General features: G+C 36.3%; 1 protein-coding gene across 1 annotated transcript in view; it reads left to right on the top strand.

Annotated features, from left to right (window-relative positions):
- Positions 1–26,283, top strand: part of RIT2 (Ras like without CAAX 2) — a 590,607-nt gene that overhangs the window by 129,179 nt on the left and 435,145 nt on the right. The window contains 1 exon segment of the mRNA XM_029217847.1: positions 24,927–24,944. Within this exon segment, the coding sequence (XP_029073680.1) occupies positions 24,927–24,944 (18 nt within the window).

Below are 26,283 nucleotides of genomic sequence, written 5' to 3' on the forward strand. Positions count from 1 at the left end.
CTTTCTTTCTTTCTTTCTTTCTTTCTTTCTTTCTTTCTTTCTTTCTTTCTTTCTTTCTTTCTTTCTTTCTTTCCTTCCATCCTTTAGACAATGAATCATCCCAAATTGAGGAGGTGGTCTCTGAGAGCAAGATTTATGATTTTTCCCTGTTCACCTCTTTTTGTGAGGGTGTATGTGTATGCTTCTGTGTAAGATTTTGTCTGTATAGCTTTGCTTCCAACATTTGTCCTAAGGTTCTATCCGTCCCTTTTTTTTTTTTTTCTAAATAAGTATTTTTTAATTCAATAACTTTATTTTATTTTTACTGTATCTTCTTTCTTTCTGTCATTTTTCCTTCTTTCCCTCCTTCCTTCCTTCCTCCCTCCCTCCCTCCCTCCTTTCTTTCCTTCTTGCCTTATTTCCTTCTTTGCTTCTTTCTTTTTTCTTTTTTCTTTCTTTCTTCCTTTCTTCCTTTCTTTCTTTCTTCCTTCCTTCCTTCCTTCTTTCCTTCCCTCGTTTCCTTCTTTCTTTCCTCATACTTCTACTAATTCTAGCTACTTTTTCTCCCTTTTATTCTGAGCCATGTGGATGAAAGGCTCTTGGTGCTCCAGCCAGGAGTCAGGGCTCTGCCTCTGAGGTAGGAGAGCCAACTTCAGGACACTGGTCAACAAGAGACCTCCCAGCTCCACATAATATAAAATGGTGAAAATCTCCTAGAGACCTCCATCTTAACACCAGCACCCAGCTTCACTCAATGACCAGCAAGCTACAGTGCTGGACAACCTATGCCAAACAACTAGCAAAACAGGAACACAACCCCACCCATTAGCAGAGAGGCTGCTTAAAATCATAATAAGTCCACAAACACCCCAAAACACACCATCAGACGTGAACCTGCCCACTAGAGAGACAAGATACAACCTCATCCACCACAACACAGGCACTAGTCCCCTCCACCAGGAAGCTTACACAAACCATTGAACCAACCTTAGCCACTGGAGACAGACATCAAAAACAGTGGGAACTACGAACCTGCAGCCTGCAAAAAGGAGACCACAAACACAGTAAGATAAGCAAAATGAGAAGACAGGAAAACACACAGCAGATAAAGGACCAAGATAAAAGTGCACCAGACCTAACAAATGAAGAGGAAATAGGCAGTCTACCTGAAAAACAATTCAGAATAATGAGAGTAAGGATGATCTGAAATCTTGGAAATAGAAGTGACAAAATGCAAGAAACATTTAACAAGGACCTAGAAGAAATAAAGATGAAACAAGCAATGATGAACAACACAATAAATGAAATTAAAAGTACTCTAGATGGGATCAATAGGAGAATAACTGAGGCAGAAGAACGGATAAGTGACCTGGAAGATAAAATAGTGGAAATAACTACTGCAGAGCAAAATAAAGAAAAAAGAATGAAAAGAACTGAGGACAGTCTCAGAGACTTCTGGGACAACATTAAATGCACTAACATTTGAATTATAGGGGTTCTAGAAGAAGAAGAGAAAAAGAAAGAGACTGAGAAAATATTTGAAGAGATTATAGTTGAAAACTTCCCTAATATGGGAAAGGAATAGTTAATCAAGTCCAGGAATCACAGAGAGTCCCATACAGGATAAATCCAAAGAGAAGTACGCCAAGACACATATTAATCAAACTGTCAAAAATTAAATACAAAGAAAGCATATAAAAAGCAGCAAGGGAAAAACAACAAATAACACACAAGGGAATCCCCATAAGGTTAACAGCTGATCTCTCAGCAGAAACCCTACAAGCCAGAAGGGAGTGGCAGGACATACTGAAAGTGATGAAGGAGGAAAACCTGCAACCAAGACTACTCTACCCAGCAAGGATCTCATTCAGATTTGATAGAGAAATTAAAACCTTTACAGACAAGCAAAAGCTGAGAGAGATCAGCACCACCAAACCAGCTTTACAACAAATGCTAAAGGAACTTCTCTAGACAAGAAACACAAGAGAAGGAAAAGACCTATAATAACGAACCCAAAACAATTTAGAATATGGGAATAGGAACATACATATCGATAATTACCTTAAATGTAAATGGACTAAATGCTCCCACCAAAAGACACAGATTGGCTGAATGGATACAAAAACAATACCCTTATATATGCTGTCTACAAGAGACCCACTTCAGACCTAGAGACACATACAGACTGAAAGTAAGGGGATGGAAAAAGATATTCCATGCAAATGGAAACCAAAAGAAAGCTGCAGTAGCAATTCTCATATCAGACAAAATAGACTTTAAAATAAGGACTATTAAAAGAGACAAAGAAGGACACTACAGAATGATCAAGGGATCGATCCAAGAAGAAGATATAACAATTGTAAATATTTATGCACCCAACATAGGAGCACCTCAATACATAAGGCAAATACTAAAAGCCATAAAAGGGGAAATCGACAGAACACATTCATAGTAGGGGACTTTAACACCCCACTTTCACCAATGGACAGATCATCCAAAATGAAAATAAATAAGGAAGCACAAGCTTTAAATGATACATTAAACAAGATGGACTTAATTGCTATTTATAGGACACTCCATCCAAAAACAACAGAATACACACTTTTCTCAAGTGCTCATGGAACATTCTCCAGGATAGATCATATCTTGGGTCACAAATCAAGCCTTGGTAAATTTAAGAAAATAGAAACTGTATCAAGTATCTTTTCTGACCACAACGCCATGAGACTAGATATCAATTACAGGAAAAGATCTGTAAAAAACACAAACACATGGAGGCTAAACAATACACTACTTAATAATGAAGGGATCACTGAAGAAATAAAAGAGGAAATAAAAAAATACCTAGAAACAAATGACAATGGAGACAGAACGACCCAAAACCTATGGGATGCAGCAAAAGCAGTTCTAAGGGGGAAGTTTATAGCAATACAAGCCCACCTTAAGAAGCAGGAAACATCTTGAATAAACAACCTAACCTTGCACCTCAAGCAATTAGAGAAAGAAGAACAAAAAAAAAACAAAGCTAGCAGAAGGAAAGAAATCATAAAAATCAGATCAGAAATAAATGAAAAAGTAATGAAGGAAACAATAGCAAAGATCAATAAAACTAAAAGCTGGTTCTTTGAGAAGATAAACAAAATAGATAAACCACTAGCCAGACTCATCAAGAAAAAAAGGGAGAAGACTCAAATCAATAGAATTAGAAATGAAAAAGAAGTAACAACTCACACTGCAGAAATAAAAAAGATCATGAGAAATTACTACAAGCAACACTATGCCAATAAAATGGACAATCTGGAAGAAATGGACAAATTCTTAGAAATGCACAACCTGCCAAGACTGAATCAGGAAGAAATAGAAAATATGAACAGACCAATCACAAGCACTGAAATTGAAACTGTGATTAAAAATCTTCCAACAAACAAAAGCCCAGGACCAGATGGCTTCACAGGCGAATTCTATCAAACATTTAGAGAAGAGCTAACACCTATCCCTCTCAAACTCTTCCAAAATATAGCAGAGGGAGGAACACTCCCAAACTCATTCTACAAGGCCACCATCACCTTGATACCAAAACAAGACAAGGATGTCACAAAAAAAATTACAGGTCGATATCACTGATGAACATAGATGCAAAAATCCTCAACAAAATACTAGCAAACAGAATCCAACAGCACATTAAAAGGATCATACACCATGATCATGTGGGGTTTACTCCAGGAATGTAAGGATTCTTCAATATACTCAAATCTATCAATGTGATAAACCATATTAATAAATTGAAGGAGAAAAACCATATGATCATCTCAATAGATGCAGACAAAGCTTTTGACAAAATTCAACACCCATTTATGATAAAAACCCTGCAGAAAGTAGGCATAGAGGGAACTTTCCTCAACATAATAAAGGCCATATATGACAAGCCCACAGCAAACATCATCCTCAATGGTGAAAAACTGAAGGCATTTCCGCTAAGATCAGGAACAAGACAAGGTTGCCCACTCTCACCACTCTTATTCAACATAGTTATGGAAGTTTTAGCCACAGCAATCAGAGAAAAAAAGGAAATAAAAAGGAATTCAAATCAGAAAAGAAGAAGTAAAGCTGTCCCTCTTTGCAGATGACATGATACTATACATAGAGAATCCTAAAGATGCTACCAGAAAACTACTAGAGCTAATCCATGAATTCGGTAAAGTAGCAGGATACTAAATTAATGCACAGAAATCTCTGGCATTACTATACACTAATGATTAAAAATCTGAAAGTGAAATCAAGAAAACACTCCCATTTACCACTGCAACAAAAAGAATAAAATATCTAGGAATAAACCTACCTAAGGAGACAAAAGACCTGTGTGCAGAAAATTATAAGACACTGATGAAAGAAATTAAAGATGATACAAATAGATGGAGACATATACCATCTTCTTGGATTGGAAGAATCAATATTGTGAAAATGACTCTACTACCCAAAGCAATCTATAGATTCAATGCAATCCCTATCAAACTACCACTGGCATTTTTCACAGAACTAGAACAAAAAATTTCACAATTTGTATGGAAACACAAATGACCCCCGAATAGCCAAAGCAATCTTGAGAACGAAAAACGGAGCTGGAGGAATCAGGCTCCCTGACTTCAGACTATACTACAAAGCTACAGTAATCAAGACAGTATGGTACTGGCACAAAAACAGAAAGATAGATCAATGGAACAAGATAGAAAGCCCAGAGATAAACCCATGCACATATTATCACCTTATCTTTGATAAAGGTGGCAGGAATGTACAGTGGAGAAAGGACAGCCTCTTCAATAAGTGGTGCTGGGAAAACTGGACAGGTACATGTAAAAGTATGAGAATAGATCACTCCCTAACACCATACACAAAAATAAGCTCAAAACGGATTAAAGACCTAAATGTAAGGCCAGAAACTATCAAACTCTTAGAGGAAAACATAGGGAGAACAATCTGTTACATAAATCACAGCAAGATCTTTTCTGACCCACCTCCTAGAGTAATGGAAATAAAAACAAAAATAAACAAATGGTACCTAATGAAACTTCAAAGTTTTTGCACAGCAAAGGAAACCATAAAAAAGACCAAAATACAACCCTCAGAATAGGAGAAAATATTTGCAAATGAAGCAACTGACAAAGGATTAATCTCCAAAATTTACAAGCAGCTCATGCAGCTCAGTTACAAAAAAACAAACAACCCAATCCAAAAATGGGCAGAAGACCTAAATAGACATTTCTCCAAAGAAGATATACAGACTGCCAACAAACATATGAAAGAATGCTCAACATCATTAATCATTAGAGAAATGCAAATCAAAACTACAATGAGATGTCATCTCACACCAGTCAGAATGGCCATCATCAAAAAATCTAGAAACAATAAATGCTGGAGAGGGTGTGGAGAAAAGGGAACACTCTTGCACTGCTGGTGGGAATGTGAATTGGTTCAGCCACTATGGAGAACAGTATGGAGGTTCCTTAAAAAACTACAAATAGAACTACCATATGACCCAGCAATCCCACTACTGGGCATATACCCTGAGAAAACCGTAATTCAAAAAGAGTCGTGTACCAAAATGTTCATTGTAGCTCTATTTACAATAGCCCAGAGATGGAAACAACCTAAGTGCCCATCATCGGATGAATGGGTAACGCAGATGTGGCACTTATATACAATGGAATATTACTCAGCCATAAAAAGAAATGAAATTGAGCTATTTGTAATGAGGTGGATTGACCTAGAGTCTGTCATACAGAGTGAAGTAAGTCAGAGAGAAAAAGACAAATACCGTATGCTAACACATATATATGGAATTTAAGAAAAAAAAATGTCATGAAGAACCTAAGGGTAAGACAGGAATAAAGACGCAGACCTACTGGAGAACGTACTTGAGGATATGGGGAGGGGGAAGGGTGAGTTGTGACAGGGCGAGAGAGAGTCATAGACATATACACACTAACAAACGTAAGGTAGATAGCTAGTGGGAAGCAGCCGCATGGCACAGGGATATTGGCTCGGTGCTTTGTGACAGCCTGGAGGGGTGAGATAGGGAGAGTGGGAGGGAGGGAGACGCACGAGTGAAGACTTATGGGAACATATGTATATGTGTAACTGATTCACTTTGTTATAAAGCAGAAACTAACACACCAGTGTAAAGCAATTATACCGCAATAAAGATGTTAAAAAAATAATAACAGCCATAAAAGGGGAAATCGACAGTAACACATTCATAGTAGGAGACTTTAACACTCCACTTTCACCAATGGACAGATCATCCAAAATGAAAATAAGTAAGAAAACCAAGCTTTAAATGATACATTAAACAAGATGGACTTAATTGATATTTATAGGACATTCCATCCAAAAGCAACAGAATAAACATTTTTTCTCTAGTGCTCATGGAACCTTCTCCAGGATAGATCATATTTTGGGTCACAAATCAAGCCTTGGTAAGTTTAAGAAAATTGAAATTCTATCAAGTATCTTTTCTGACCACAACGTTATGAGACTAGATATCAATTATCGGAAAAGATCTGCAAAAAATACAAACACATGTAGGCTAAACAATACACTATCTAATAACGAAGTGATCACTGAAGAAATCAAAAAGGAAATTTAAAAATACCTAGAAACAAATGACAATGGAGACACGACAACCCAAAATCTATGGGATACAGCAAAAGCAGTTCTAAGAGGGAAGTTTATAGCAATACAAGCCCACCTTAAGAAACAGGTAACAACTCGAATAAACAACCTAACCTTGCACCTCAAGCAATTAGAGAAAAAAGAACAAAAATACCCCAAAGTTAGCAGAAGGAAAGAAATCAGATCACAAATAAATGAGAAAGAAATGAAGGAAATGAGAGCAAAGATCCATAAAACTAAAAGCTGGTTCTTTGAGAAGATAAACAAAATTGATAAACCATTAGCCAGACTCATTAGGAAAAAAAGGGAGAAGACTCAAATCAACAGAATTAGAAATGAAAAATGAGAAGTAACAACTGACACTGCAGAAATACAAAAGATCATGAGAGATTACTACAAACAACTCTATGCCAATAAAATGGATAACCTGGAAGAAATGGACAAATTCTTAGAAATGCACAATCTGCCAAGACTGAATCAGGAAGAAATAGAAAATATGAACAGACCAATCACAAGCACAGAAATTGAATCTGTGATTAAAAATCTTCCAACAAACAAAAGCCCAGGACCAGATGGCTTCACAGGCAAATTCTATCAAACTTTTAGAGAAGAGCTTACTCCTATCCTTCTCAAACTCTTCCAAAATATAGCAGAGGGAGGAACACTCCCAAACTCATTCTACGAGGTCACCATAACCCTGATACCAAAACCAGACAAGGATGTCACAAAGAAAGAAAACTACAGGTCGATATAACTGATGAACATAGATGCAAAAATCCTCAACAAAATACCAGCAAACAGAATCCAACAGCACATTAAACAGATCATACACCATGATCAAGTGGGGTTTATTCCAGGAATGCAAGTATTCTTCAATATACGCAAATCAATCAACGTGATACACCATATTAACACACTGAAGGAGAAAAAACTATATGATCATCTCAATAGATGCAGAGAAAGCTTTCAACAAAATCAACACCGATTTATGATAAAAACCATGCAGAAAGTAGGCACAGAGGGAACTTTCCTCAACATAATAAAGGCCATATATGACAAACCCACAGCCAACATCGTCCTCAATGGTGAAAAACTGAAAGCATTTCCACTAAGATGAGGAACAAGACAACGTTACCCATTCTCACCACCTTATGCAACATAGTTTTGGAAATTTTAGCTACAGCAATCAGAGAAGAAAAGGAAATGAAAGGAATCCAAATCAGAAAGGAAGAAGTAAAGCTGTCACTGTTTGCAGATGACATGATACTATGCATAGAGAATGCTAAAGATGCTACCAGAAAACTAATAGAGCTAATCAATGATTTTGTAAAGTAGCAGGATACAAAATTAATGCATAGAAATCTCTGGCATTCCTATACACTAATGATGAAAAATCTGAAAGTGAAATCAAGAAAACACTCCCATTTACCATTGCAACAAAAAAAATAAAATATCTAGGAATAAACCTACCTAAGGAGACAGAAGACCTGTATGCAGAAAATTATAAGACACTGATGAAAGAAATTAAAGATGATACAAATAGATGGAGAGATATACCATGTTCTTGGATTGGAAGAATCAACATTGTGAAAATGACTATACTACCCAAAGCAATCTACAGATTCAATGCAATCACTATCATACTACCACTGGCATTTTTCACAGAACTAGAACAAAAAATTTCACAATTTGTATGTGAACACAAATGACCCCCGAATAGCCAAAGCAATCTTGAGAACGAAAAATGGAGCTGGAGGAATCAGGCTCCCTGACTTCAGACTATACTACAAAGCTACAGTAATCAAGACAGTATGGTACTGGCACAAAAACAGAAAGATAGATCAATGGAACAAGATAGAAAGCCCAGAGATAAACCCATGCATATATTATCACCTTATCTTTGATAAAAGTGGCAGGAATGTACAGTGGAGAAAGGACAGCCTCTTCAATAAGTGGTGCTGGGAAAACTGGACAGGTACATGTAAAAGTATGAGATTAGATCAGTTCCTAACACCATACACAAAAATAAGCTCAAAACGGATTAAAGACCTAAATGTAAGGCCAGAAACTATCAAACTCTTAGAGGAAAACATAGGGAGAACAATCTATTACATAAATCACAGCAAGATCTTTTCTGACCCACCTCCCAGAGTAATGGAAATAAAAACAAAAATAAACAAATGGTACCTAATGAAACTTCAAAGTTTTTGCACAGCAAAGGAAACCATAAAAAAGACCAAAATACAACCCTCAGAATGGGAGAAAATATTTGCAAATGAAGCAACTGACAAAGGATTAATCTCCAAAATTTATAAGCAGCCCATGCAGCTTAATAACAAAAAAACAAACAACCCATTCCAAAAATGAGCAGAAGACCTAAATAGATATTTCTACAAAGAATATATACAGATGGCCAACAAACTCATGGAAGAATGCTTAACATCACTAATCATTAGAGAAATGCAAATCAAAACTACAAGAGGTATCATCTCACACCAGTCAGAATGGTCATCATTAAAAAATCTAGAAACAATAAATACTGGAGAGGGCGTGGAAAAAGGTAACCCTCTTGCACTGTTGGTGGGAATGTAAATTGATACAGCCACTGTGGAGAGCAGTATGGAGGTTCCTTAAAAAAGTACAAATAGAACTACCATATGACCCAGCAATCTCAATACTGAGCATATACCCTGAGAAAACCATAATTCAAAAAGAATCATGTACCAAAATATTCATTGCAGCTCTATTTACAATAGCCCAGAGATGGAAACAACCTAAGTGTCCATCATCTGATGAATGGATAAAGAAGATGTGGCGCATATATACAATGGAATATTACTCAGCCATAAAAAGAAACGAAATTGAGCTATTTGTAATGACGTGGATAGACCTAGAGTCTGTCATACAGAGTGAAGTAAGTCAGAAAGAGAAAGACAAATACCATATGCTAACACATATATATGGAATTTAAGAAAAAAATGTCATGAAGAACCTGAGGTTATAGGGAGGGGGAAGGGTGAGCTGTGACAAAGCGAGAGAGAGGCATGGATGTATATACACTACCAAAGGTAAGGTAGATACATAGTGGGAAGCAGTTGCATAGCACAGGGCGATCAGCTCGGTGCTTTGTGATCACCTGGAGGGGTGGGATAGGGAGGGTTGGAGGGAGGGAGAAGCAAGAGGGAAGAGATATGGGAACATATGTATATATATATAACTGATTCATTTTGTTGTAAAACAGAAACTAATACACCATTGTAACGCAACTATACTCCAATAAAGATGTTATAAAAAAGAATGAGAGGAATAAAGATGGTGGATGAGTAGGAGGAAGTGGAGTTCATCTCTTCCCACAAATGTATCAAGAATACATCTATGAATGGGATAGTTCTCACAGAACACCAGCTGAACACTAGCAAAGGACCTCAGACACCTAAAAGGGTAAGAAAGATCCCCACATAACTGGGTAGGACAAAAGAAAGAAGGGATAAGGAAGAGGAGAGGGAGTGGGTCGGGACCTGTGCCCCTGGGTGGGGGAACTGAAAGAGAGGGGAGGTTCCCACATCTAGGGAAGCCCCCTTACTGGCAGGGATATCAGTTGGGACAGAAGGGGAGCTTCCAGGGTTACCAGAGGAAAGTGCAGCAACTGGTCTGTAGCAGGTAGAACAGAGTAAGACCTACACAGATTGTTGGCATCACAGGCCTGCTTGTCCCAGGCTATGTGTAACCACAACTGTGGACAGGGGCTGGGTGTTGGAACGTGGGGTTTGGAGAGCAAGCCCAGCATGAAGAAAGCTTTTGGCTGTGAGGAGACAGCCCAAGATGGTGGAAGTGAGGAAATCCACAATCGGGAATGCTTGTGGTGAAAACTTGGACCACCATAGAAATGAAGCACCATTGCTAAGTGACACACAAGGAGTGGGGTCACCATTGTAGCCTCTCTCCCCATGCTCCAGGCCCTGCCTCCCCAGGCACTAACAATGGCTCCCATGGGGTCTGGCTCTCTTGTGCCCAAGGCTGCTGGCAACCCCACATGCCCCATCCACACAGGGTCTCCTGAAACCCCAGAAGCCACCACCTCCTCCTCCATGGTGGGCTCTCATGCGACCCTGGCTGCCACTACATCCATGCCCCCTCCTCAACAGGGCAGACTCATGTGCTTTGGGGAAGCTTTGGGAGCAGACCCCTGTGGTTGGTTGAAATGCAGAGGTGTGGTTGAAACCACAGCTGAGCCCCAGGGGCCATGCAACTAAGGAAGAAAAGCTGAAATCTCTCCTTGCAGCTGTGCAAACCACAAACTGACACCTCCACAAGTGGCTTTGTAAACTTAACACCTACAGAATATATGACAGACAACAAGTGTTCCCTCAGCAAAGATGGGTCTAAATTTAGCAGATGTAGACTTTGTGGACACATACACATGAGGGTTGGGCCAGGCCAGAGTCTGAGCTGCCCCCATAGCACCTACAGTGGGTCCTGATCCATGATTACTGCAATCCTGGGACCTGATTTCAGTGGACCTACACTGGTGGCCTGGTGAAAACAATATCTGAGGAACACAAGGACCAATTGCCAGCATACCCATGGTTAAGGTGGGGCTGAGAGCAGTGCCAACAACAGTGTAATCTGAGAGCTAGCACAATGGGTGAAAGGTGACACAACAGAGCATACCCACAGGTAAATAGCTCCAGATGTGGAATACTCAGTGACTTCCCTCCCAGTGAGAGTACTCCAATCCCACCAACCTCACACCGTAGATCAGAAACACAGCTAAGAAACAGATCTGAGGGACTCTACTCCAACAACTAAGCAGCAGACCCTACCTCTGACAGGACAGGACAGTGACCACTGCAGAGCAAAGCGGAGGTGCTGCTCAATATCCAGTGTAGGCTCTTATCACCACAACTTCAGTCACACCTCGTGTCAAAGGGTAATGGTCAGCATACACTGAGGAAAGAGATGGCAGACATCTGTAGTTAGAAAAACCTCACACACACAAAAAATTAAACCCATGAAGGCTACAAAGGGACATTTCCACATAAAATAACCTTCCAAGATGGTCTGAGGGTCTAGCATGAGGAGGAAGAACCTCCAGAACATTTAGCCTTGAAGCCCAGTGGGGCTTGAGTGCAGGAGTTCCACAGGGCTGGGGAAAACAGAGACTCCACTCTTGGAGGGTACACACCAGGTCTCATGTGCACTGGGACCCAGCACAAAGTGATACCTCCATAGGAACCTGGGCTACACATACCTAGGGCTCTTGGAAGGCCTCCTGGGGAGGCAAAGGTTGACTATAGCTCACTGTGGAAGCAAGCACACTAGTAGCAGAAGCCCCAGGGAATACTGATCGGAGCAAACTCCCCAGGAGGTCTACATTTTGGCACCAAGACCCAATCCCACCTAACAATCTGCAGCCTCCAGTGCTGGAAAGTCTCAGGCCAAACAACCAACAAGATAGGAACACAGCCCCACCCATCAGAAGACAAGCTGCCTAAAGTCATACTAAGCACACAGACATCCCAAAACACACCCCTTGGCATGGCTCTGCCTACCAGAGGGACAAGATCCAGCTCCACACACTAAAGGTCAGGTACAAGTTCCTCCCACCAGGAAGCCTGCACAAGTCCCTGGACCAACATCACCCACCAGGGGGCAGACACCAGAAGTGAGAGGAAATATGAGCCTGCAGCCGTGAAAAGGAGTACACAAACACAGAAATTTAGACAAAATGAGAAGACAGAGAAATATGTTGCAAATGAATGGACAAGATAAAAACCCACAGGAACAACTAAATGAAGAAGAGATAGGCAATCTACATGAAAAAATAATTCAGAGAGGTGATAATAATGATGGTCCAAAATCTCAGAAACAGAATGGAGGTACAGATCGAGAAGATACAAGAAAGCTTTAATGAGGAGCTGGAAGATTTAAAGAACAAACAGAGATGAACAATACAATAACTGAAATGAAAAATACGCTAGAAGGAAACACTAGCAGAATAACTTAGCCAGAAGAAGGAATAAGTGAGCTGGAAGACAGAGTGGTGGAAATCACTGCCACAGAATATAATAAAGAAAAAAGAATGAAAATAAATGAGGACAGTCTCAAGTTATCTGAGACAACATTAAACATGCCAACATTCACGTTATAGGGGTCCTAGAAGGAGAAGAGAAAGACAAAGGGCCTGAGAAAGTATTTGAAGTTATAGCCAAAAGCTTTCCTAACGTGAGAAAGGAAACATTCACTCAAGTCCAGGAAGCACAGAGTCCCATACAGGATGAAGCCAAAGAGGAACATGCCAAGACACATATTACTCAAACTGACAAAAATTAAAGACAAGGAAAAATATTAAAAGCAACAAGGGAAAAGCAACAAATAGCATACAAGGGAATCCCTGTAAAGTTACCAGCTGATCTATTCAACAGAAACTCTACAGACCAGGAGGGAGTAGCACAATATAATAAAAATGATGAAAGGAAAGATCCTACAAGCAAGAAAACTCTAATCAGCAAGGCTCTCATTCAGATTAGACAGATAAATCAAAAGTTTTACAGAAAAGCAAAAGCTAAGAGAATTCAGCATAACCAAACCAACTTTACAACAAATGCTAAAGGAACATCTCTAGGCAGGAAAGAGACCAACAACTTAAAACAACCCTGTATATATATAGACTGCTATATCAAAACCTCATGGGAACAGCAAACCCAAAAATTACAATACATAAAAACACAAAAAATAAAAAGCACCCAAACACAACACTAAAGATGGTAATCAAACCACAAGAGAAAAAATGAGGAAGTGAAGAAAAAGGCCTACAAAAGAAAACCCCAAAACAATTAAGAAAATGGCAATAGGAACATATATATTGATAATCACCTTAAATATAAATAAATTAAATGCTTCAACCCAAAGACATGCACTGGCTGAATGGATACAAAAACAAGACCCATATATGTGCTGTCTACAAAAGACCTACTTCATACCTATGGACACATACACACTGAAAGTAAGGAGATAGAAAAACATATTTCATGCAAATGGAAATAAAAGAAACCTGGAGCAGCAATACTCATATCAGAAAATATAGACTTTAAAATAAAGACTGTTGGGCTTCCCTGGTGGCACAGTGGTTGAGAATATGGCTGCCAATGCAGGGGACATGGGTTTGAGCCCTGGTCTGGGGAGATCCCACATTCCACAGAGTAACTAGGCCCGTGAGCCACAACTACTGAGCCTGCACATCTGGAGCCTGTGCTACGTAACAAGAGAGGTTGTGACAGTGAGAGGCCCGTGCACTGTGATGAAGAGTGACCCCTGCTTGCTGCAACTAGAGAAAGCCCTCACACAGAAACAAAGACCCAACACAGCCATAAATAAATAAATTTATTAAAAAAATAAAATAAAGTAAAGACTGTTGTAAAAGACCAGGAAGGACACTACAAAATGATCAAGGGATCAATCCAAGAAGAAGATATAACAATTGTAAATATATATGCACCCTACATAGAAGCAATTCAATATATAGGGCAAATGCTAACAACCATAAAAGGGGCAATCAATAGTAACACAATAATAGTGGGGGGCACTTTAACACCTCACTTACACCAATGGACATATCATCCAGACAGAATAAGGAGACACAAACCTTAAATCATACATGAGACCAGATAGACTTAATTGATATCTATAGGACATTCCATCCAAAAGCAGCAGAATACACTTTCTTCTCAAGTGCACATGGAACATTCTACAGAATAGATCACATCTTGGGTCACAAATCAAGCCTCAGTAAATTTAAGAAAATTGAAATCGTATCAAGCCTTTTTGACCACAATGCTATGAGATTAGAAATCAACTACAGGAAACCAAAAAAAATCTGTAAAAAACACAAACACATGGAGTCTAAGCAATATGTTACTAAACAACCAATGGATCAAAGAAGAAATCTAAAAATACCTAGAGAAAAATGCCAATGAAAGCACAATGATCCAAAACCTATGGGACATAGCAAAAACAAGAAAAATCTCAAACAAGCAAACTAACCTTAAAACTAAACCAACTAGACGAAGAAGAACAAACAAAACCCAAAGCTACTGGAAGGAAAGAAACCTAAAGACCAGAGCAGAAATAAATGAAATAGAAACAAAGAAAACAATAGCAAAGATCAATGAAATTAGAAGCTGGTTCTTGAAAAGATAAACAAAATTGACAAACCTTTAGCCAGACTCAAGAAAAAATGGGAGAGGACTCAAATCAATAAAATTAGAAATGAAAAAGGAGAAGTTACAATGGACACCAAAGGATCACAGTAAATGTAACAAAATTAAAATCATATGAAGCATCTTTTCTGACCATAACACTCTGAGATTGGAAATCATTACAGAAAACCAAAAAAAAGACACCACAGACATACAAATGATCATCAGAGACTACTACAAGCAACAATAGAGCAATAAAACGGACAATTTAGAAGAAATGAACAAATTCCTAGAAAGGTGCAACCTTCCAAGACTGAACCAGGAAGAAACAGAAAATATAAACAGACCAATCACAAATACTAAAATTGAAATATAAAAAACTCCCAAAAAACAAAACTCCAGGACCAGATGGCTTCACAGGTGAATTCTATCAAACACCTAGAGAAGAGGTAACACCTATCCTTCTCAAACTCTTCCAAAAACATTGCAAAGGAAGGGACACTCCCAAGCTCATTCAACAACACCACCAACACCCTGGTACCTAAACCAGACAAAGATGTCACAAAAAAAGAGTATTACAGGCCAATATCACTGATGAACATAAATGCGAAAATCCTGAACAAAATACCAGCAATCTCAATCTAACAACACACTAAAAGAATCATACCATGATGAAGTGGGATTTATCCCAGGGACAAAAGGATTTTTCAATATTCATAAATCAATCAATGTGATACACCATATTATCAAACTGAAGAATAAAAACCATCTGATTATCCCAATAGATGCAGAAAAAGCTTTTGACAGGATTCAACACCAATTATGATAAAAACTCTCCAGAAAGTGGGCATAGAAGGAACCTACCTCAACATAATAAAGGCCACATGTGAAAAACCCACAGCAAACATCATTCCTCACAGTGGAAAACTGAAAACATATCCTCTAAGATCAGGAAGAAGACAAGGTTGTCCACTCCCACCACTTTTATTCAACATAGTTTTGGAAGTCCTAACCATAACAATCAGAGAAGGAAAATAAATAAAATGAATCCAGATTGGAAAATAGGTAAAACTGTCACTGTTTGCAGATTACATGATACCATATGCAGAAAGTCCTAAACATGTTACCAGAAAACTACTAGCGCTAATCATTGAATTTGGTAAAGTTGCAGGATACAAAATTAATACAAAAAATATCTTGCATTCCTATACACTAAAAAGAAAGATCAGGAAAGAAATTAAGGAAAGAATCCCAGTTACCATCGCACCAAACAGAATAAAATACCTAGAAATAAACCTACCTAAGGAGGAAAAAGACCTGTATTCTGAAAACTATAAGATACTGATGAAGGAAATAAAAGGTGACACAAACAGATGGAGCAGTATACCATGTTCTTGGATTGGAAGAATCAATATTGCCAAAGTTACTACACTACCCAAAGTAATCTACAGATTCAATTCAATCTCTATCAAATTACCAATAGCACTTTTCACAGAATTAGAACAAAACATTTTACAGTTTGCATGCAGACACAAAAGACCCTGAAGAGCTAAGGCTATCTTGAGAAAGAAAAATGGAGATAGAGGAACAAGGGTCCCTGACTTCAGATTATTCTACAAAGCTACAGTCATCAAAAGAGTACAGTACTTGCACAAACACAGAGATATAGATAAATGAAACAGTATAGAAAGTCCAGAGATAAGCCCATGCACCTATGGTCAGTTAATCTACAACAAAGAGGCAAGAATATACAATGGAGAAAAGACAGTATCTTCAATAAGCAGTGTAGGGAAAAATGGACAGCTACATGTAAAAGAATGAAATTAGAATTCTCCCTAACACCATACACAATAATAAAGTAAAAATGGATTAAAGACCTAAATTTAAGACCGACACTATGAAACTCTTAGAAGAAAACATAGGCAGAACACTGTCTGAAAATAAATTGCAGCAAGAAGTTTTTTGATCCACCTCCTAGAGTAATGAAAACAAAACCAAATATAAACAAATGGGACCTCATTAAACTTAAAAGCTTTTGCAAAACAAAGGAAACCATAAGCGAAATTAAAAGACAACCCACAGAAAGGGAGAGAATATTTGCAATTGAAGCAACCAACATGGGATTAATCTCCAAAATATACAAACAGCACATGCAGCTCAACATCAGAAAAATAAAACAACCGAATCAAAAAGTGGGTGGAAGATCTAAATAGACATTTCTCCAAAGAAGACATTCAGGTGTCCATGAAGCACATGAAAAGATGCTCAACATCACTAATTATTAGAGAAATGCAAATCAAAACTACAATGAGGTATGACCTCACACTGGTCAGAATGACCTTCATCAAATAATCTACAAACAATACATACTGGAGAGGGTGTGGAGAAAAGAGAACCCTCCTTACACTCTTGGTAGGAACGTAAATTTGTACAGCCACTATAGAGAACACTATGGAGGTTCCTTAAAAAAGTAAAAATAGAGCTATTATATGATCCAGCAATCCTACTCCTGGGCATATATCTGGAGAAAACCATAATTCAAAAAGATACATGCACCCTAATGTCCACTGCAGTACTATTTACAATAGCCAGGTCATGGAAGCAACCTAAGTGTCCATTGACAGATGAATGGATAAAGAAGATATGGTATATATACACAATGGAATATGATTCAGCCATAAAATATAATAAAATAATTCAATTTGCAGCAACATGGATGGACCTAGAAATTGTCATACTGAGTAAATTAAGTCAGACCGAGAAAGACAAATATCATATGATATCACTTATATGTGGAATCTTAAAAAAAGGTACCAAGAAACTTATTTATAAAGCACAAATACAGTCAGAGTTGTAGAAAACAAACTTATGGTTACCAAGGGGGGAAGGGGGGAGGCATAAATTGGGAAATTGGGATTGAAATATTCACAGTACTACATATAAAATAGAAAGCTAATAAAACTTACTGTATAGCACAGGAAACTCTACTCAGTACTCTTTTATGACCTATATGGGAAATGAATCTAAAAAAACAGTGGATATATGTATATGTATAACTGACTCACTTTGCTGTACAGCAGAAACTAATTCAACATTGTAAATCAACTATACTCCAATAAAATTAATTAAAAATTTAAAAAGTAAAGTTATAAAGAGAACCAAGGAGGAGTCTCTAGATGTGTTTGCCAAACTCCATGAAGACTCTATTATACTACTATTTTTAGTAACTCCCCCTATTACCTTGACTTTATATAGAATTCTATTATTTCTGTTTGGGAGCATTCCAGGTTGGTAGCCACCTCATCTTACTCAAGGTACTCAGCAGGATGTTACATGTCCTTCGTGGGAAAAATTTCATGCTATGACATCTTATGAGGTTGTCCTTGACCCTCAGCTCAATGCATTTTAGAAAATGTAACTGTTGAGTGTTGGTGGACAAGTAAAAGGTCTATCTACCATTTTCACCTGAGTTTAACTGTGAGTCAAGATAATTTTAGACATTCATTTATCTACTCATTCAAAAAATAAACGTTTCTCACCTATCCATGCTATTATTCAGCAAATATCCATGGTCCATTCATGAGAGACCAAAAGTTTTCAGTTAAGAGAGACAGATTAATAAGAAGTAACTAGCACAATGGAAAGTGTCTGGCTTTGGAGTCCTATGACCTGACCAATTTGATTCCTTGTTAGATCTGTAACCCTGATCAAGTTAATGCATGGATCTTAAAACATTTTTGTTAAAGTGTTCTTTAAAGGAATTTTGAAAGATTAAGTACCCAACTTGCATACTTCTAGGTTGACATCTAAAAACCTCATCTTTTTAAATTTTTAAATTTTAAAGTATATAATTCCCAGCTTACTTTAAGTAATAATTATTTTAATAAAAATGTTACATTTTTATAACTATGTCCATTGGGATATAAAAGACAATAATTTGATACTCACTATTGTCCTTTTAAAAACTATATGCACAAGTTCTTTAATAGTGTAAAATGTGTCCTTGTTCCTCTTCTTCCTGGAAATTGTATAGTCATTACATTTTTTCCATAGAAGTTCATCCTAATGTACTATATCTTTATATTTAAAAAATGATTCTATAATAATTTTACTTTTTTCATAGCAGTTGGTATCATCAAACATGTTATTAATACATGTACAAATATGTGTGCGTTTTTATTTTTTGTTTTCCTTTCCAATTCCCCACCTTATTCTAGATTTTAAGCCCCTAGAGAGCAGGGGTTCATTTTGTGTCCCAAGGACCTAAAATAGAGTCTGGCACATAATATAAAGCAGTGTCTGGCACATAATAAATAAATATTTTTGAATAGATGAATGAATGAATGAATGAATGAATATTAGGAAGGGGGCCTAGGGAGTTCTAGTGGGAAGGAATGGGTTTCAATTTAAATTCATAGGTGAGAAAATACTTCCCAAAGGAGGTCACATGTACATAATAATCTTAAAGATTAAAACCAAGTGTTTATTTGGGGGAAAAGAATTCCAGCAAAGGAAACAGCACCAGGAAAAGCACTTCCTTGCAAAGGATCATGGTTGGAAAAGTTCGGGAAACTCACAGAAAGCCAGCATGAATGAAACAGAATGACTAAATAGAAGACAGAATAAGAACAGAGAAAAGAACTAGATCTTAGATGGATAAAGAACTAATATGATGATGGCGAGCACAATGAGATGAAGAAAGAGGTTTTGCAGAATGCTTAATCTAGATGTAGTTTTAAGTTGTCTTTCCTTCCTTCTCTCATTTTGCAGACAAGAAAGCTGACACAGAAAGTTTAAATGATTTTGTCAATGTACTACAAAAAACCAAGAGGAAAATGGGAATAAATCCTAGTGACTAGACTCCCATCATATATTTCCTACTCCACTGACAGACTGTCAAGTCCCAAAGGAACAGCAAAGACTCGCTAACCTCTTATCTCTGTATAATTAAATTATAGCATTCTACAAAGTGTTTCAGTTTAGTACTTTCCATAAATATCATATTCTTTTGTAGGGGGAGTACTAATGAAGTAGTGTGATTTTATGCAGCATTTTAATATTTTAAAATATTTTGTAGTGGAAAGTGACTCTTTTCTTTCCACAATTTTCCTTTTTCATAATTGACAGTCTCTGCCTCTGGGCAAATACCACTGACATTCCAATGATGGTGATATATAATATCATCAGATTTTTCATATAAGTAAATATGACATTGTAATACTAAGCTATGTAAAACAAGAAGCAGTTGATTTTAAATTTAACTTTAAAATGAAATAGTAAATTAATGGAATATCTGAATAAAAAATAGAAATTTAAATAAAAAACATATTCATGAAAAACTAGTCCAAGTAAAATGGATTTGTTTTTTAAAAATGATTGTATTTAATCTCTCACCACTACTTTTGCATGAACACTGAAGATGCAACTGATCATTATTTATTGTATACATTTAATGAATATGTTATAAAGTTCAGGCAAGCACTACATTTACATAACATATGTTAAACCTATGGCCACTAATAAAGGAAAAGTGTCTTTGATATAAAATCCATCAGGTACTATCTGATGCTGTCTGCAGCTTAATATTAAGTAAGTACCCATTTCTATAGGCCAAAAAAACACAAATTCTTATTTGCCAACAAGGGTCATCCACTAATAATTATAGAAATCAAACAGACCAAGGCTGCATTCACCAAATACTCTTTTTTTCATCCCTAATTACTTTTTATTAAGATTACAGTGGATGACTCAACTTTTCTGATCTTTAAAAGTCTTCTGTACTTCTATGCACTCTGCACTTTTTTGTATCTATAAAGCCAGTGAAAGACAAACTGACATAAGCATTTATGTGCATGGAGTGTGACAAGTCTCTGGTCACTATTTTTTTTTTTTGACCTTTTATATAATGGTCACAGAGTTGACCTGAAAAACAAAATACCCATCATTTCAGACATACGTTTAGCTGGAGAACTAATTATTTAAATCTATAAATTATATATAGATTTCCACCATGCAGATTGCTGCAACTTACAAAAATTTAATTTGGTTCCTTGTAATAATTCCTTGAGTTGTTCAGTAAAAATTAAAAGATACTTTATTTAGAAAAACCGTGAAGTGTTCTTCATGGGTATTAGCAAGGAAAGAGTAACAGTAAGACTGAAAATAAATCAACAGAAATAGACAAACTACTAGCTAATTTAAACAAACAAAAAACGGAGACAGCAAACATAAAAAAAATTATAAGGAGGAAATGATTACTGATACAATAGAAATTTAAAACATTATCAAATAAGTTTATGTACCTCTTTGAAAATAATATTGAAAACCTATGTGGATAAGTTCTCAGGTTAATACAGTTTCCTAAAATTGTCCCTTGTAGAGTTAGAAAACTTAAACAGACAAATATATACAAAATAAATAGAGAAAAGTTTTCAAGGAACTACTTCTATTAAAAAGGCAACAAGTCCAGCTCGTTTCAGAGGAGATTCTACCAAACATTTAAAGACCACATAGTTCCAATGCTATATAAATTATTTCAGAGCATAGAAAGTAAATAAAAATCTCCTAAATTATTTTATAATGGAATCACAGGATTTATGTCTAATTCTGATAAAGATAACCCAGAAAGGAAAGCTGTAGAGAAATATTATTTATGGATAATAGTTTTAAAATCTTAAATAATTTATTAGCATGTTCTAATAACTTAAAAAAAAAAGACATCATAACCAAATAGACTTCAATACTGAAATGCAAGCTTGGTTTAATATTCAGATATCTATTTATATAGACATAATAATTATTAATAAATTTATACATTACTTACTAATAAATCACCATACTAATGGTTCTCAGCAGAAAAAGTTGATAATTATCTCCATTATACTGAAAAAGTCTTTTAAATAATATTACTTTTATTCTTTATTAAAGATTTCAAGAAAGCACAAATGAATGACTATATCTTAAGGTAATGAAATAGGTAAATATGTTACAATGTTAAAGCCAGAATCTTACTGTGAAAAACAAAAATGTTATTCCCACTAAGGTCAAGAAAAAAATATAACGTGATCACTATCTGCATTACTATTTAATATTGTCGTGAAGATTGTCCTCAATGAATATACACAATATTAATTAGTTATGAAAATAAAAATTGGTAGCTATTTCAATTTGTAGAAGGATGTTAGAACCTCCTAAAATATCTTGATAATATAACTCAAATAATAAAATACTTTAGCAAGATAGAATATTTTAAAATTAACATATAAAAATCAATAGCCTTCATAAAAACAAATGATAGGTACCCAAATGGTTCACTTTGATACACAGATTCTATGGTCCAATACCAGTATTTACCTGATTCATACACACAATTCTATTTAAATCAAGCGATCTAAGATACTTTACGAGACACAACAATTTCTTGTGCTTATTTCCAATCATCTCATTTCTTCCAGAACATTTTTATTGCTGGCTAATACCCATGTCCTCCTGCTGAATTTAGCAATACAGTCTCTGAGACAAGCATTGATACATGCACATTGGTAATGATTTTGACTATGAGTGAAACTCTGAACACAATAAATCCATCTGTATATCATCTAGAGGTTTAGCACTTTGTAAAACATTTTTTAACTATTTCAAATACATACATACAAAAAGAATCTCCCATTATTGAAAGACTACAACTTCTGGTAAACCCTCCAAAATTCTGACTCTGTTGACTTAGCAGGTTTTCTGAAGTGTATGGAAAAGTTATCCTGAGCTCAATGTGAAATTGCTCTTCTTCAAAATTTTCCAAAATGATTCTCGTTATCTTTTAAAGAACAGCAGAGACACAGTCAAGGTAACTTCTAGAATAATATTTGTGAAATTTATTTCTAGTACTATCTTGCCTTGCTTGTCTATATCTTTCCTGAATGTATTGAATATAAACTGGTCATGCTTCCGGGTGAGTTTTGTCAAGTTGATCCATTGAACTGGTTTACAGTTAAGTGTTATGAACTTTGTCTACAACTCCTCAAAGTAATATTTTATTTAAAAAAAATATATATATATATATATAGACTTCCCTGGTGGTCCAGTGGTTAAGACTCCATGCTTCCACTACATGTAGCACGAGTTCTATCCCTGGTCAGGAAACTAAGATCCAATGTCATGCCACACAGTGTGAACAAAAAACAAAAAACAGAAAGCAAAAAACACAAAAGAATATATATAGGAAGAAATGAATAAACTGAATATTAGGAATTTCTGAGAGGTAGTTTTGAGGTTGGGGTTTTCAGATGCTCTCAAATCATATTGTTCATGGATATTCTCTTTCTAAGTAAAAGCGTGATTTATATGGGTATTTGCTAGTATAAGTTTTTTTACTTGGGACTTATTGATTCTTACATATCTCTCAATATTGTATATATATGTGTATAAAAATATATATTTTGGGAAGGAGACATAGATCTTCATTTTCATTAGATTGTTGAAACAAATGAATTGATTATAATAAGACAATACTATTGAAATCTGGGAAAAGAGAGGAGGAGCTGTTATTGAGTTTCTTACAGAATGGCTCTTTGACAAAAAAATAGAATCCCCAAAGTTTGAGAACGTAAAGTCAGACATCATAAGGTAAGTGAAATTTAAGCATCAGTCAAATTAATAGGTATTTAGCAGGTTGCTTACATCCAACATTGAATTCATCAGGTATTTAGGGGGGATTTTTTCAAAAGTTGTTTGTTTATCATATTATCTTTGCAAAGGGAAATGACTCTTAGATGTCCCATGAAGCATTCACTTTGTAAAACAGAAAAGAAATTTTGCAAATCACTCATTCTAAACTTACCTTTTTAAGTTCTGGAACAAAGCTCAGCTGGCTCTCTCTTCTTTAGCTCTGTCTCAGTAGTAAGTCAGAGGCTTTGAGAATTGAAGGCTTTTACAATTATACAGTAAGCAGCAGGTTTCCAATAAAGCACAAATTCCAACATCTAACTATATTTTGGCTTTCTTATAAATAAGTGTAATAGGTAAATCTTTGACTGATTCCTTTATTCCTGATACTAGGCCTGGGAATCTCAAGTCTAGTATAAAATATATATCAGTTCTTAATATATATATATATATATATATATATTTTTTTTTTTTTTAAGTTTCTTCCAAACTTCCTCAGCCTTCAAAATCATTTCCTAACTATATAATAATTCACTTAGTCCATAATTATACACATTGTTTTCTAATTCTTCTTGGGAGCTTCCATGACTATCACATACTGGCACCTGGTAGATGAAGAGTTTAAATGTATTGATTGAAAGGTATGACAATGCAACAGGCCCCATGGTGTGCTAGTTAGCATTCTGGACTCAACGGTATGATATTTGAGTGGAGATATGGAGCATTATTAACATTGTTAAGGAGAAGCAAACCTGGACAGTAGTTAAAAAAGTAAAAATAGATTGTATTCAGAGATTATTGCAAGAGGAGAGAGAAAACTCCGTACACAATTGGGCTCAATTTCAAATACAGCAAGGACAATTAGGAATTTACAGTCAAGGAGCAAGGTGGGGGTGAGTGAATGGAAAAATTGCTAAAAGTGTAGAGTGGATTTTTTTTGAATTTTATTTTATTTAGCTTTTATACAGCAGGTTCTTATTGGTTATCCATTTTACACATATTAGTGTATATATGTCAATCTCAATCTCCCAATTCATCACACCACAACCACCCCTCCCCCACCACCCCCGCTGCTTTCCCCCTATGGTGTCCATACGTTTGTCCTCTACATCTGTGTCTCAATTTCTGCCTTGCAAATTGGTTCATCTGTACCGTTTTTCTACGTTCTACATATGCGTTAATATACAATGCTTATTTTTCAATTTCTGACTTACTTCACTCTGTATGACAGTCTCTAGATTCATCCACGTCTCTACAAGTGACCCAATTTCGTTCCTTTTTAGGGGTGAGTAATATTCCATTGTATATATGTACCATATCTTCTTTATGCATTCATCTGTCGATGGGCTTTTCAATTGCTTCCATCCTGGCTATTGCAAACAGTGCTGCAATGAAAATTGTGGTACATGACCCTTTTAGAACTATGGTTTTCTCTGGGTATATGGCAAATAGTGGGATTACTGGGTCATATGATAATTCTATTTTCAGTTTTTTAAGGAACCTCCATACTGTCCTCCATAGTGGCTGTATCAACTTACATTCCCACCAACAGTGCAAGAAGGTTCCCTTCTCTCCACACCCTCCCCAGCATTTGTTGTTTGTAGATTTTCTGATGATGCCCATTCTAACTGGTGTCAGGTGGTACCTCACTGTAGTTTTGGTTTGCATTTCTCTAGTAATTAGTGATGCGGAGCAGCTTTTCATGTGCTTCCTGGCCATCTGTATGTCTTCTTTGGAGAAATGTCTATTTAGGTCTTCCACCCATTTTTAGATTGGGTTTGTTTGTTTTTTTCCCTTAATACTGAGCTGCATGAGCTGTTGATATATTTTGGTGATTAATCTTTGGCTGTTGATTCATTTGCAAATGTTTTCTTCCATTCTGAGGGTAGTCTTTTCATGTTGTTTATGGTTTCCTTTGCTGTGCCAAAGCTTTTAAATTTCATTAGGTCCCATTTGTTTATTTTTGGTTTTATTTCCATTACTCTAGGAGGTGGATAAAAAAAGATCTTGCTGTGATTTATATCAAAGAGTGTTCTTCCTACGTTTTCCTCTAGGAGTTTTACAGTGTTCGGCCTTATATTTAGGTCTTTCATCCATTATGAGTTTATTTTTGTGTATGGTGTTAGAAAATGTTCTAATTTCATTCTTTTACATGTAGCTGTCCAGTTTTCCCAGCACCACTTATTGAAGAGGCTGTCTTTTCTCCACTGTATATCCTTGCATCCTTTGTCATAGATTAGTTGACCATAGTTAGGTGGGTTTACCTGTGGCCTTTCTATCCTGTTCCATTGATCTATATTTCTGTTTTCATGCCAGTACCATATTGTGTTGATTACTGTAGCTTTGTAGTATAGTCTGAAGTCAGGGAGTAGGATTCCTCTAACTCCTTTTTTTTCCCTCACACTGCTTTGGCTATTTGGTGTACTTTGTGTCTCCATACAAATTTAAAAATATTTACTTCTAGTTCTGTAAAAAATGCAATTGGTAATTTGATAGGGATTACATTAAATCTGCAGATTGCTTTGGGTAGTATAGTCATTTTCACAGTATTGATTCTTCCAATCCAAGAACATGGTATATCTCTCCATCTGTTTGTATCATCTTTAATTTCTTTCATCAGTGTCTTATAGTTTTCTGCATACAGGTCTTTTGTCTCCCTAGGTAGGTTTATTCCTGAGTATTTTAAACTTTTTGTTTCTATGGTGAATAGGAGAGTTTCCTTAATATCTCTTTCAGATTTTTCATCATTAGTGTATAGGAATGCAAGAGATTTCTT

Source organism: Monodon monoceros, unplaced genomic scaffold (genome assembly GCF_005190385.1).
Source record: "Monodon monoceros isolate NGI ecotype Baffin Bay Population unplaced genomic scaffold, NGI_Narwhal_1 Super_Scaffold_1, whole genome shotgun sequence".
Taxonomy (NCBI): Eukaryota; Metazoa; Chordata; class Mammalia; order Artiodactyla; family Monodontidae; genus Monodon; species Monodon monoceros.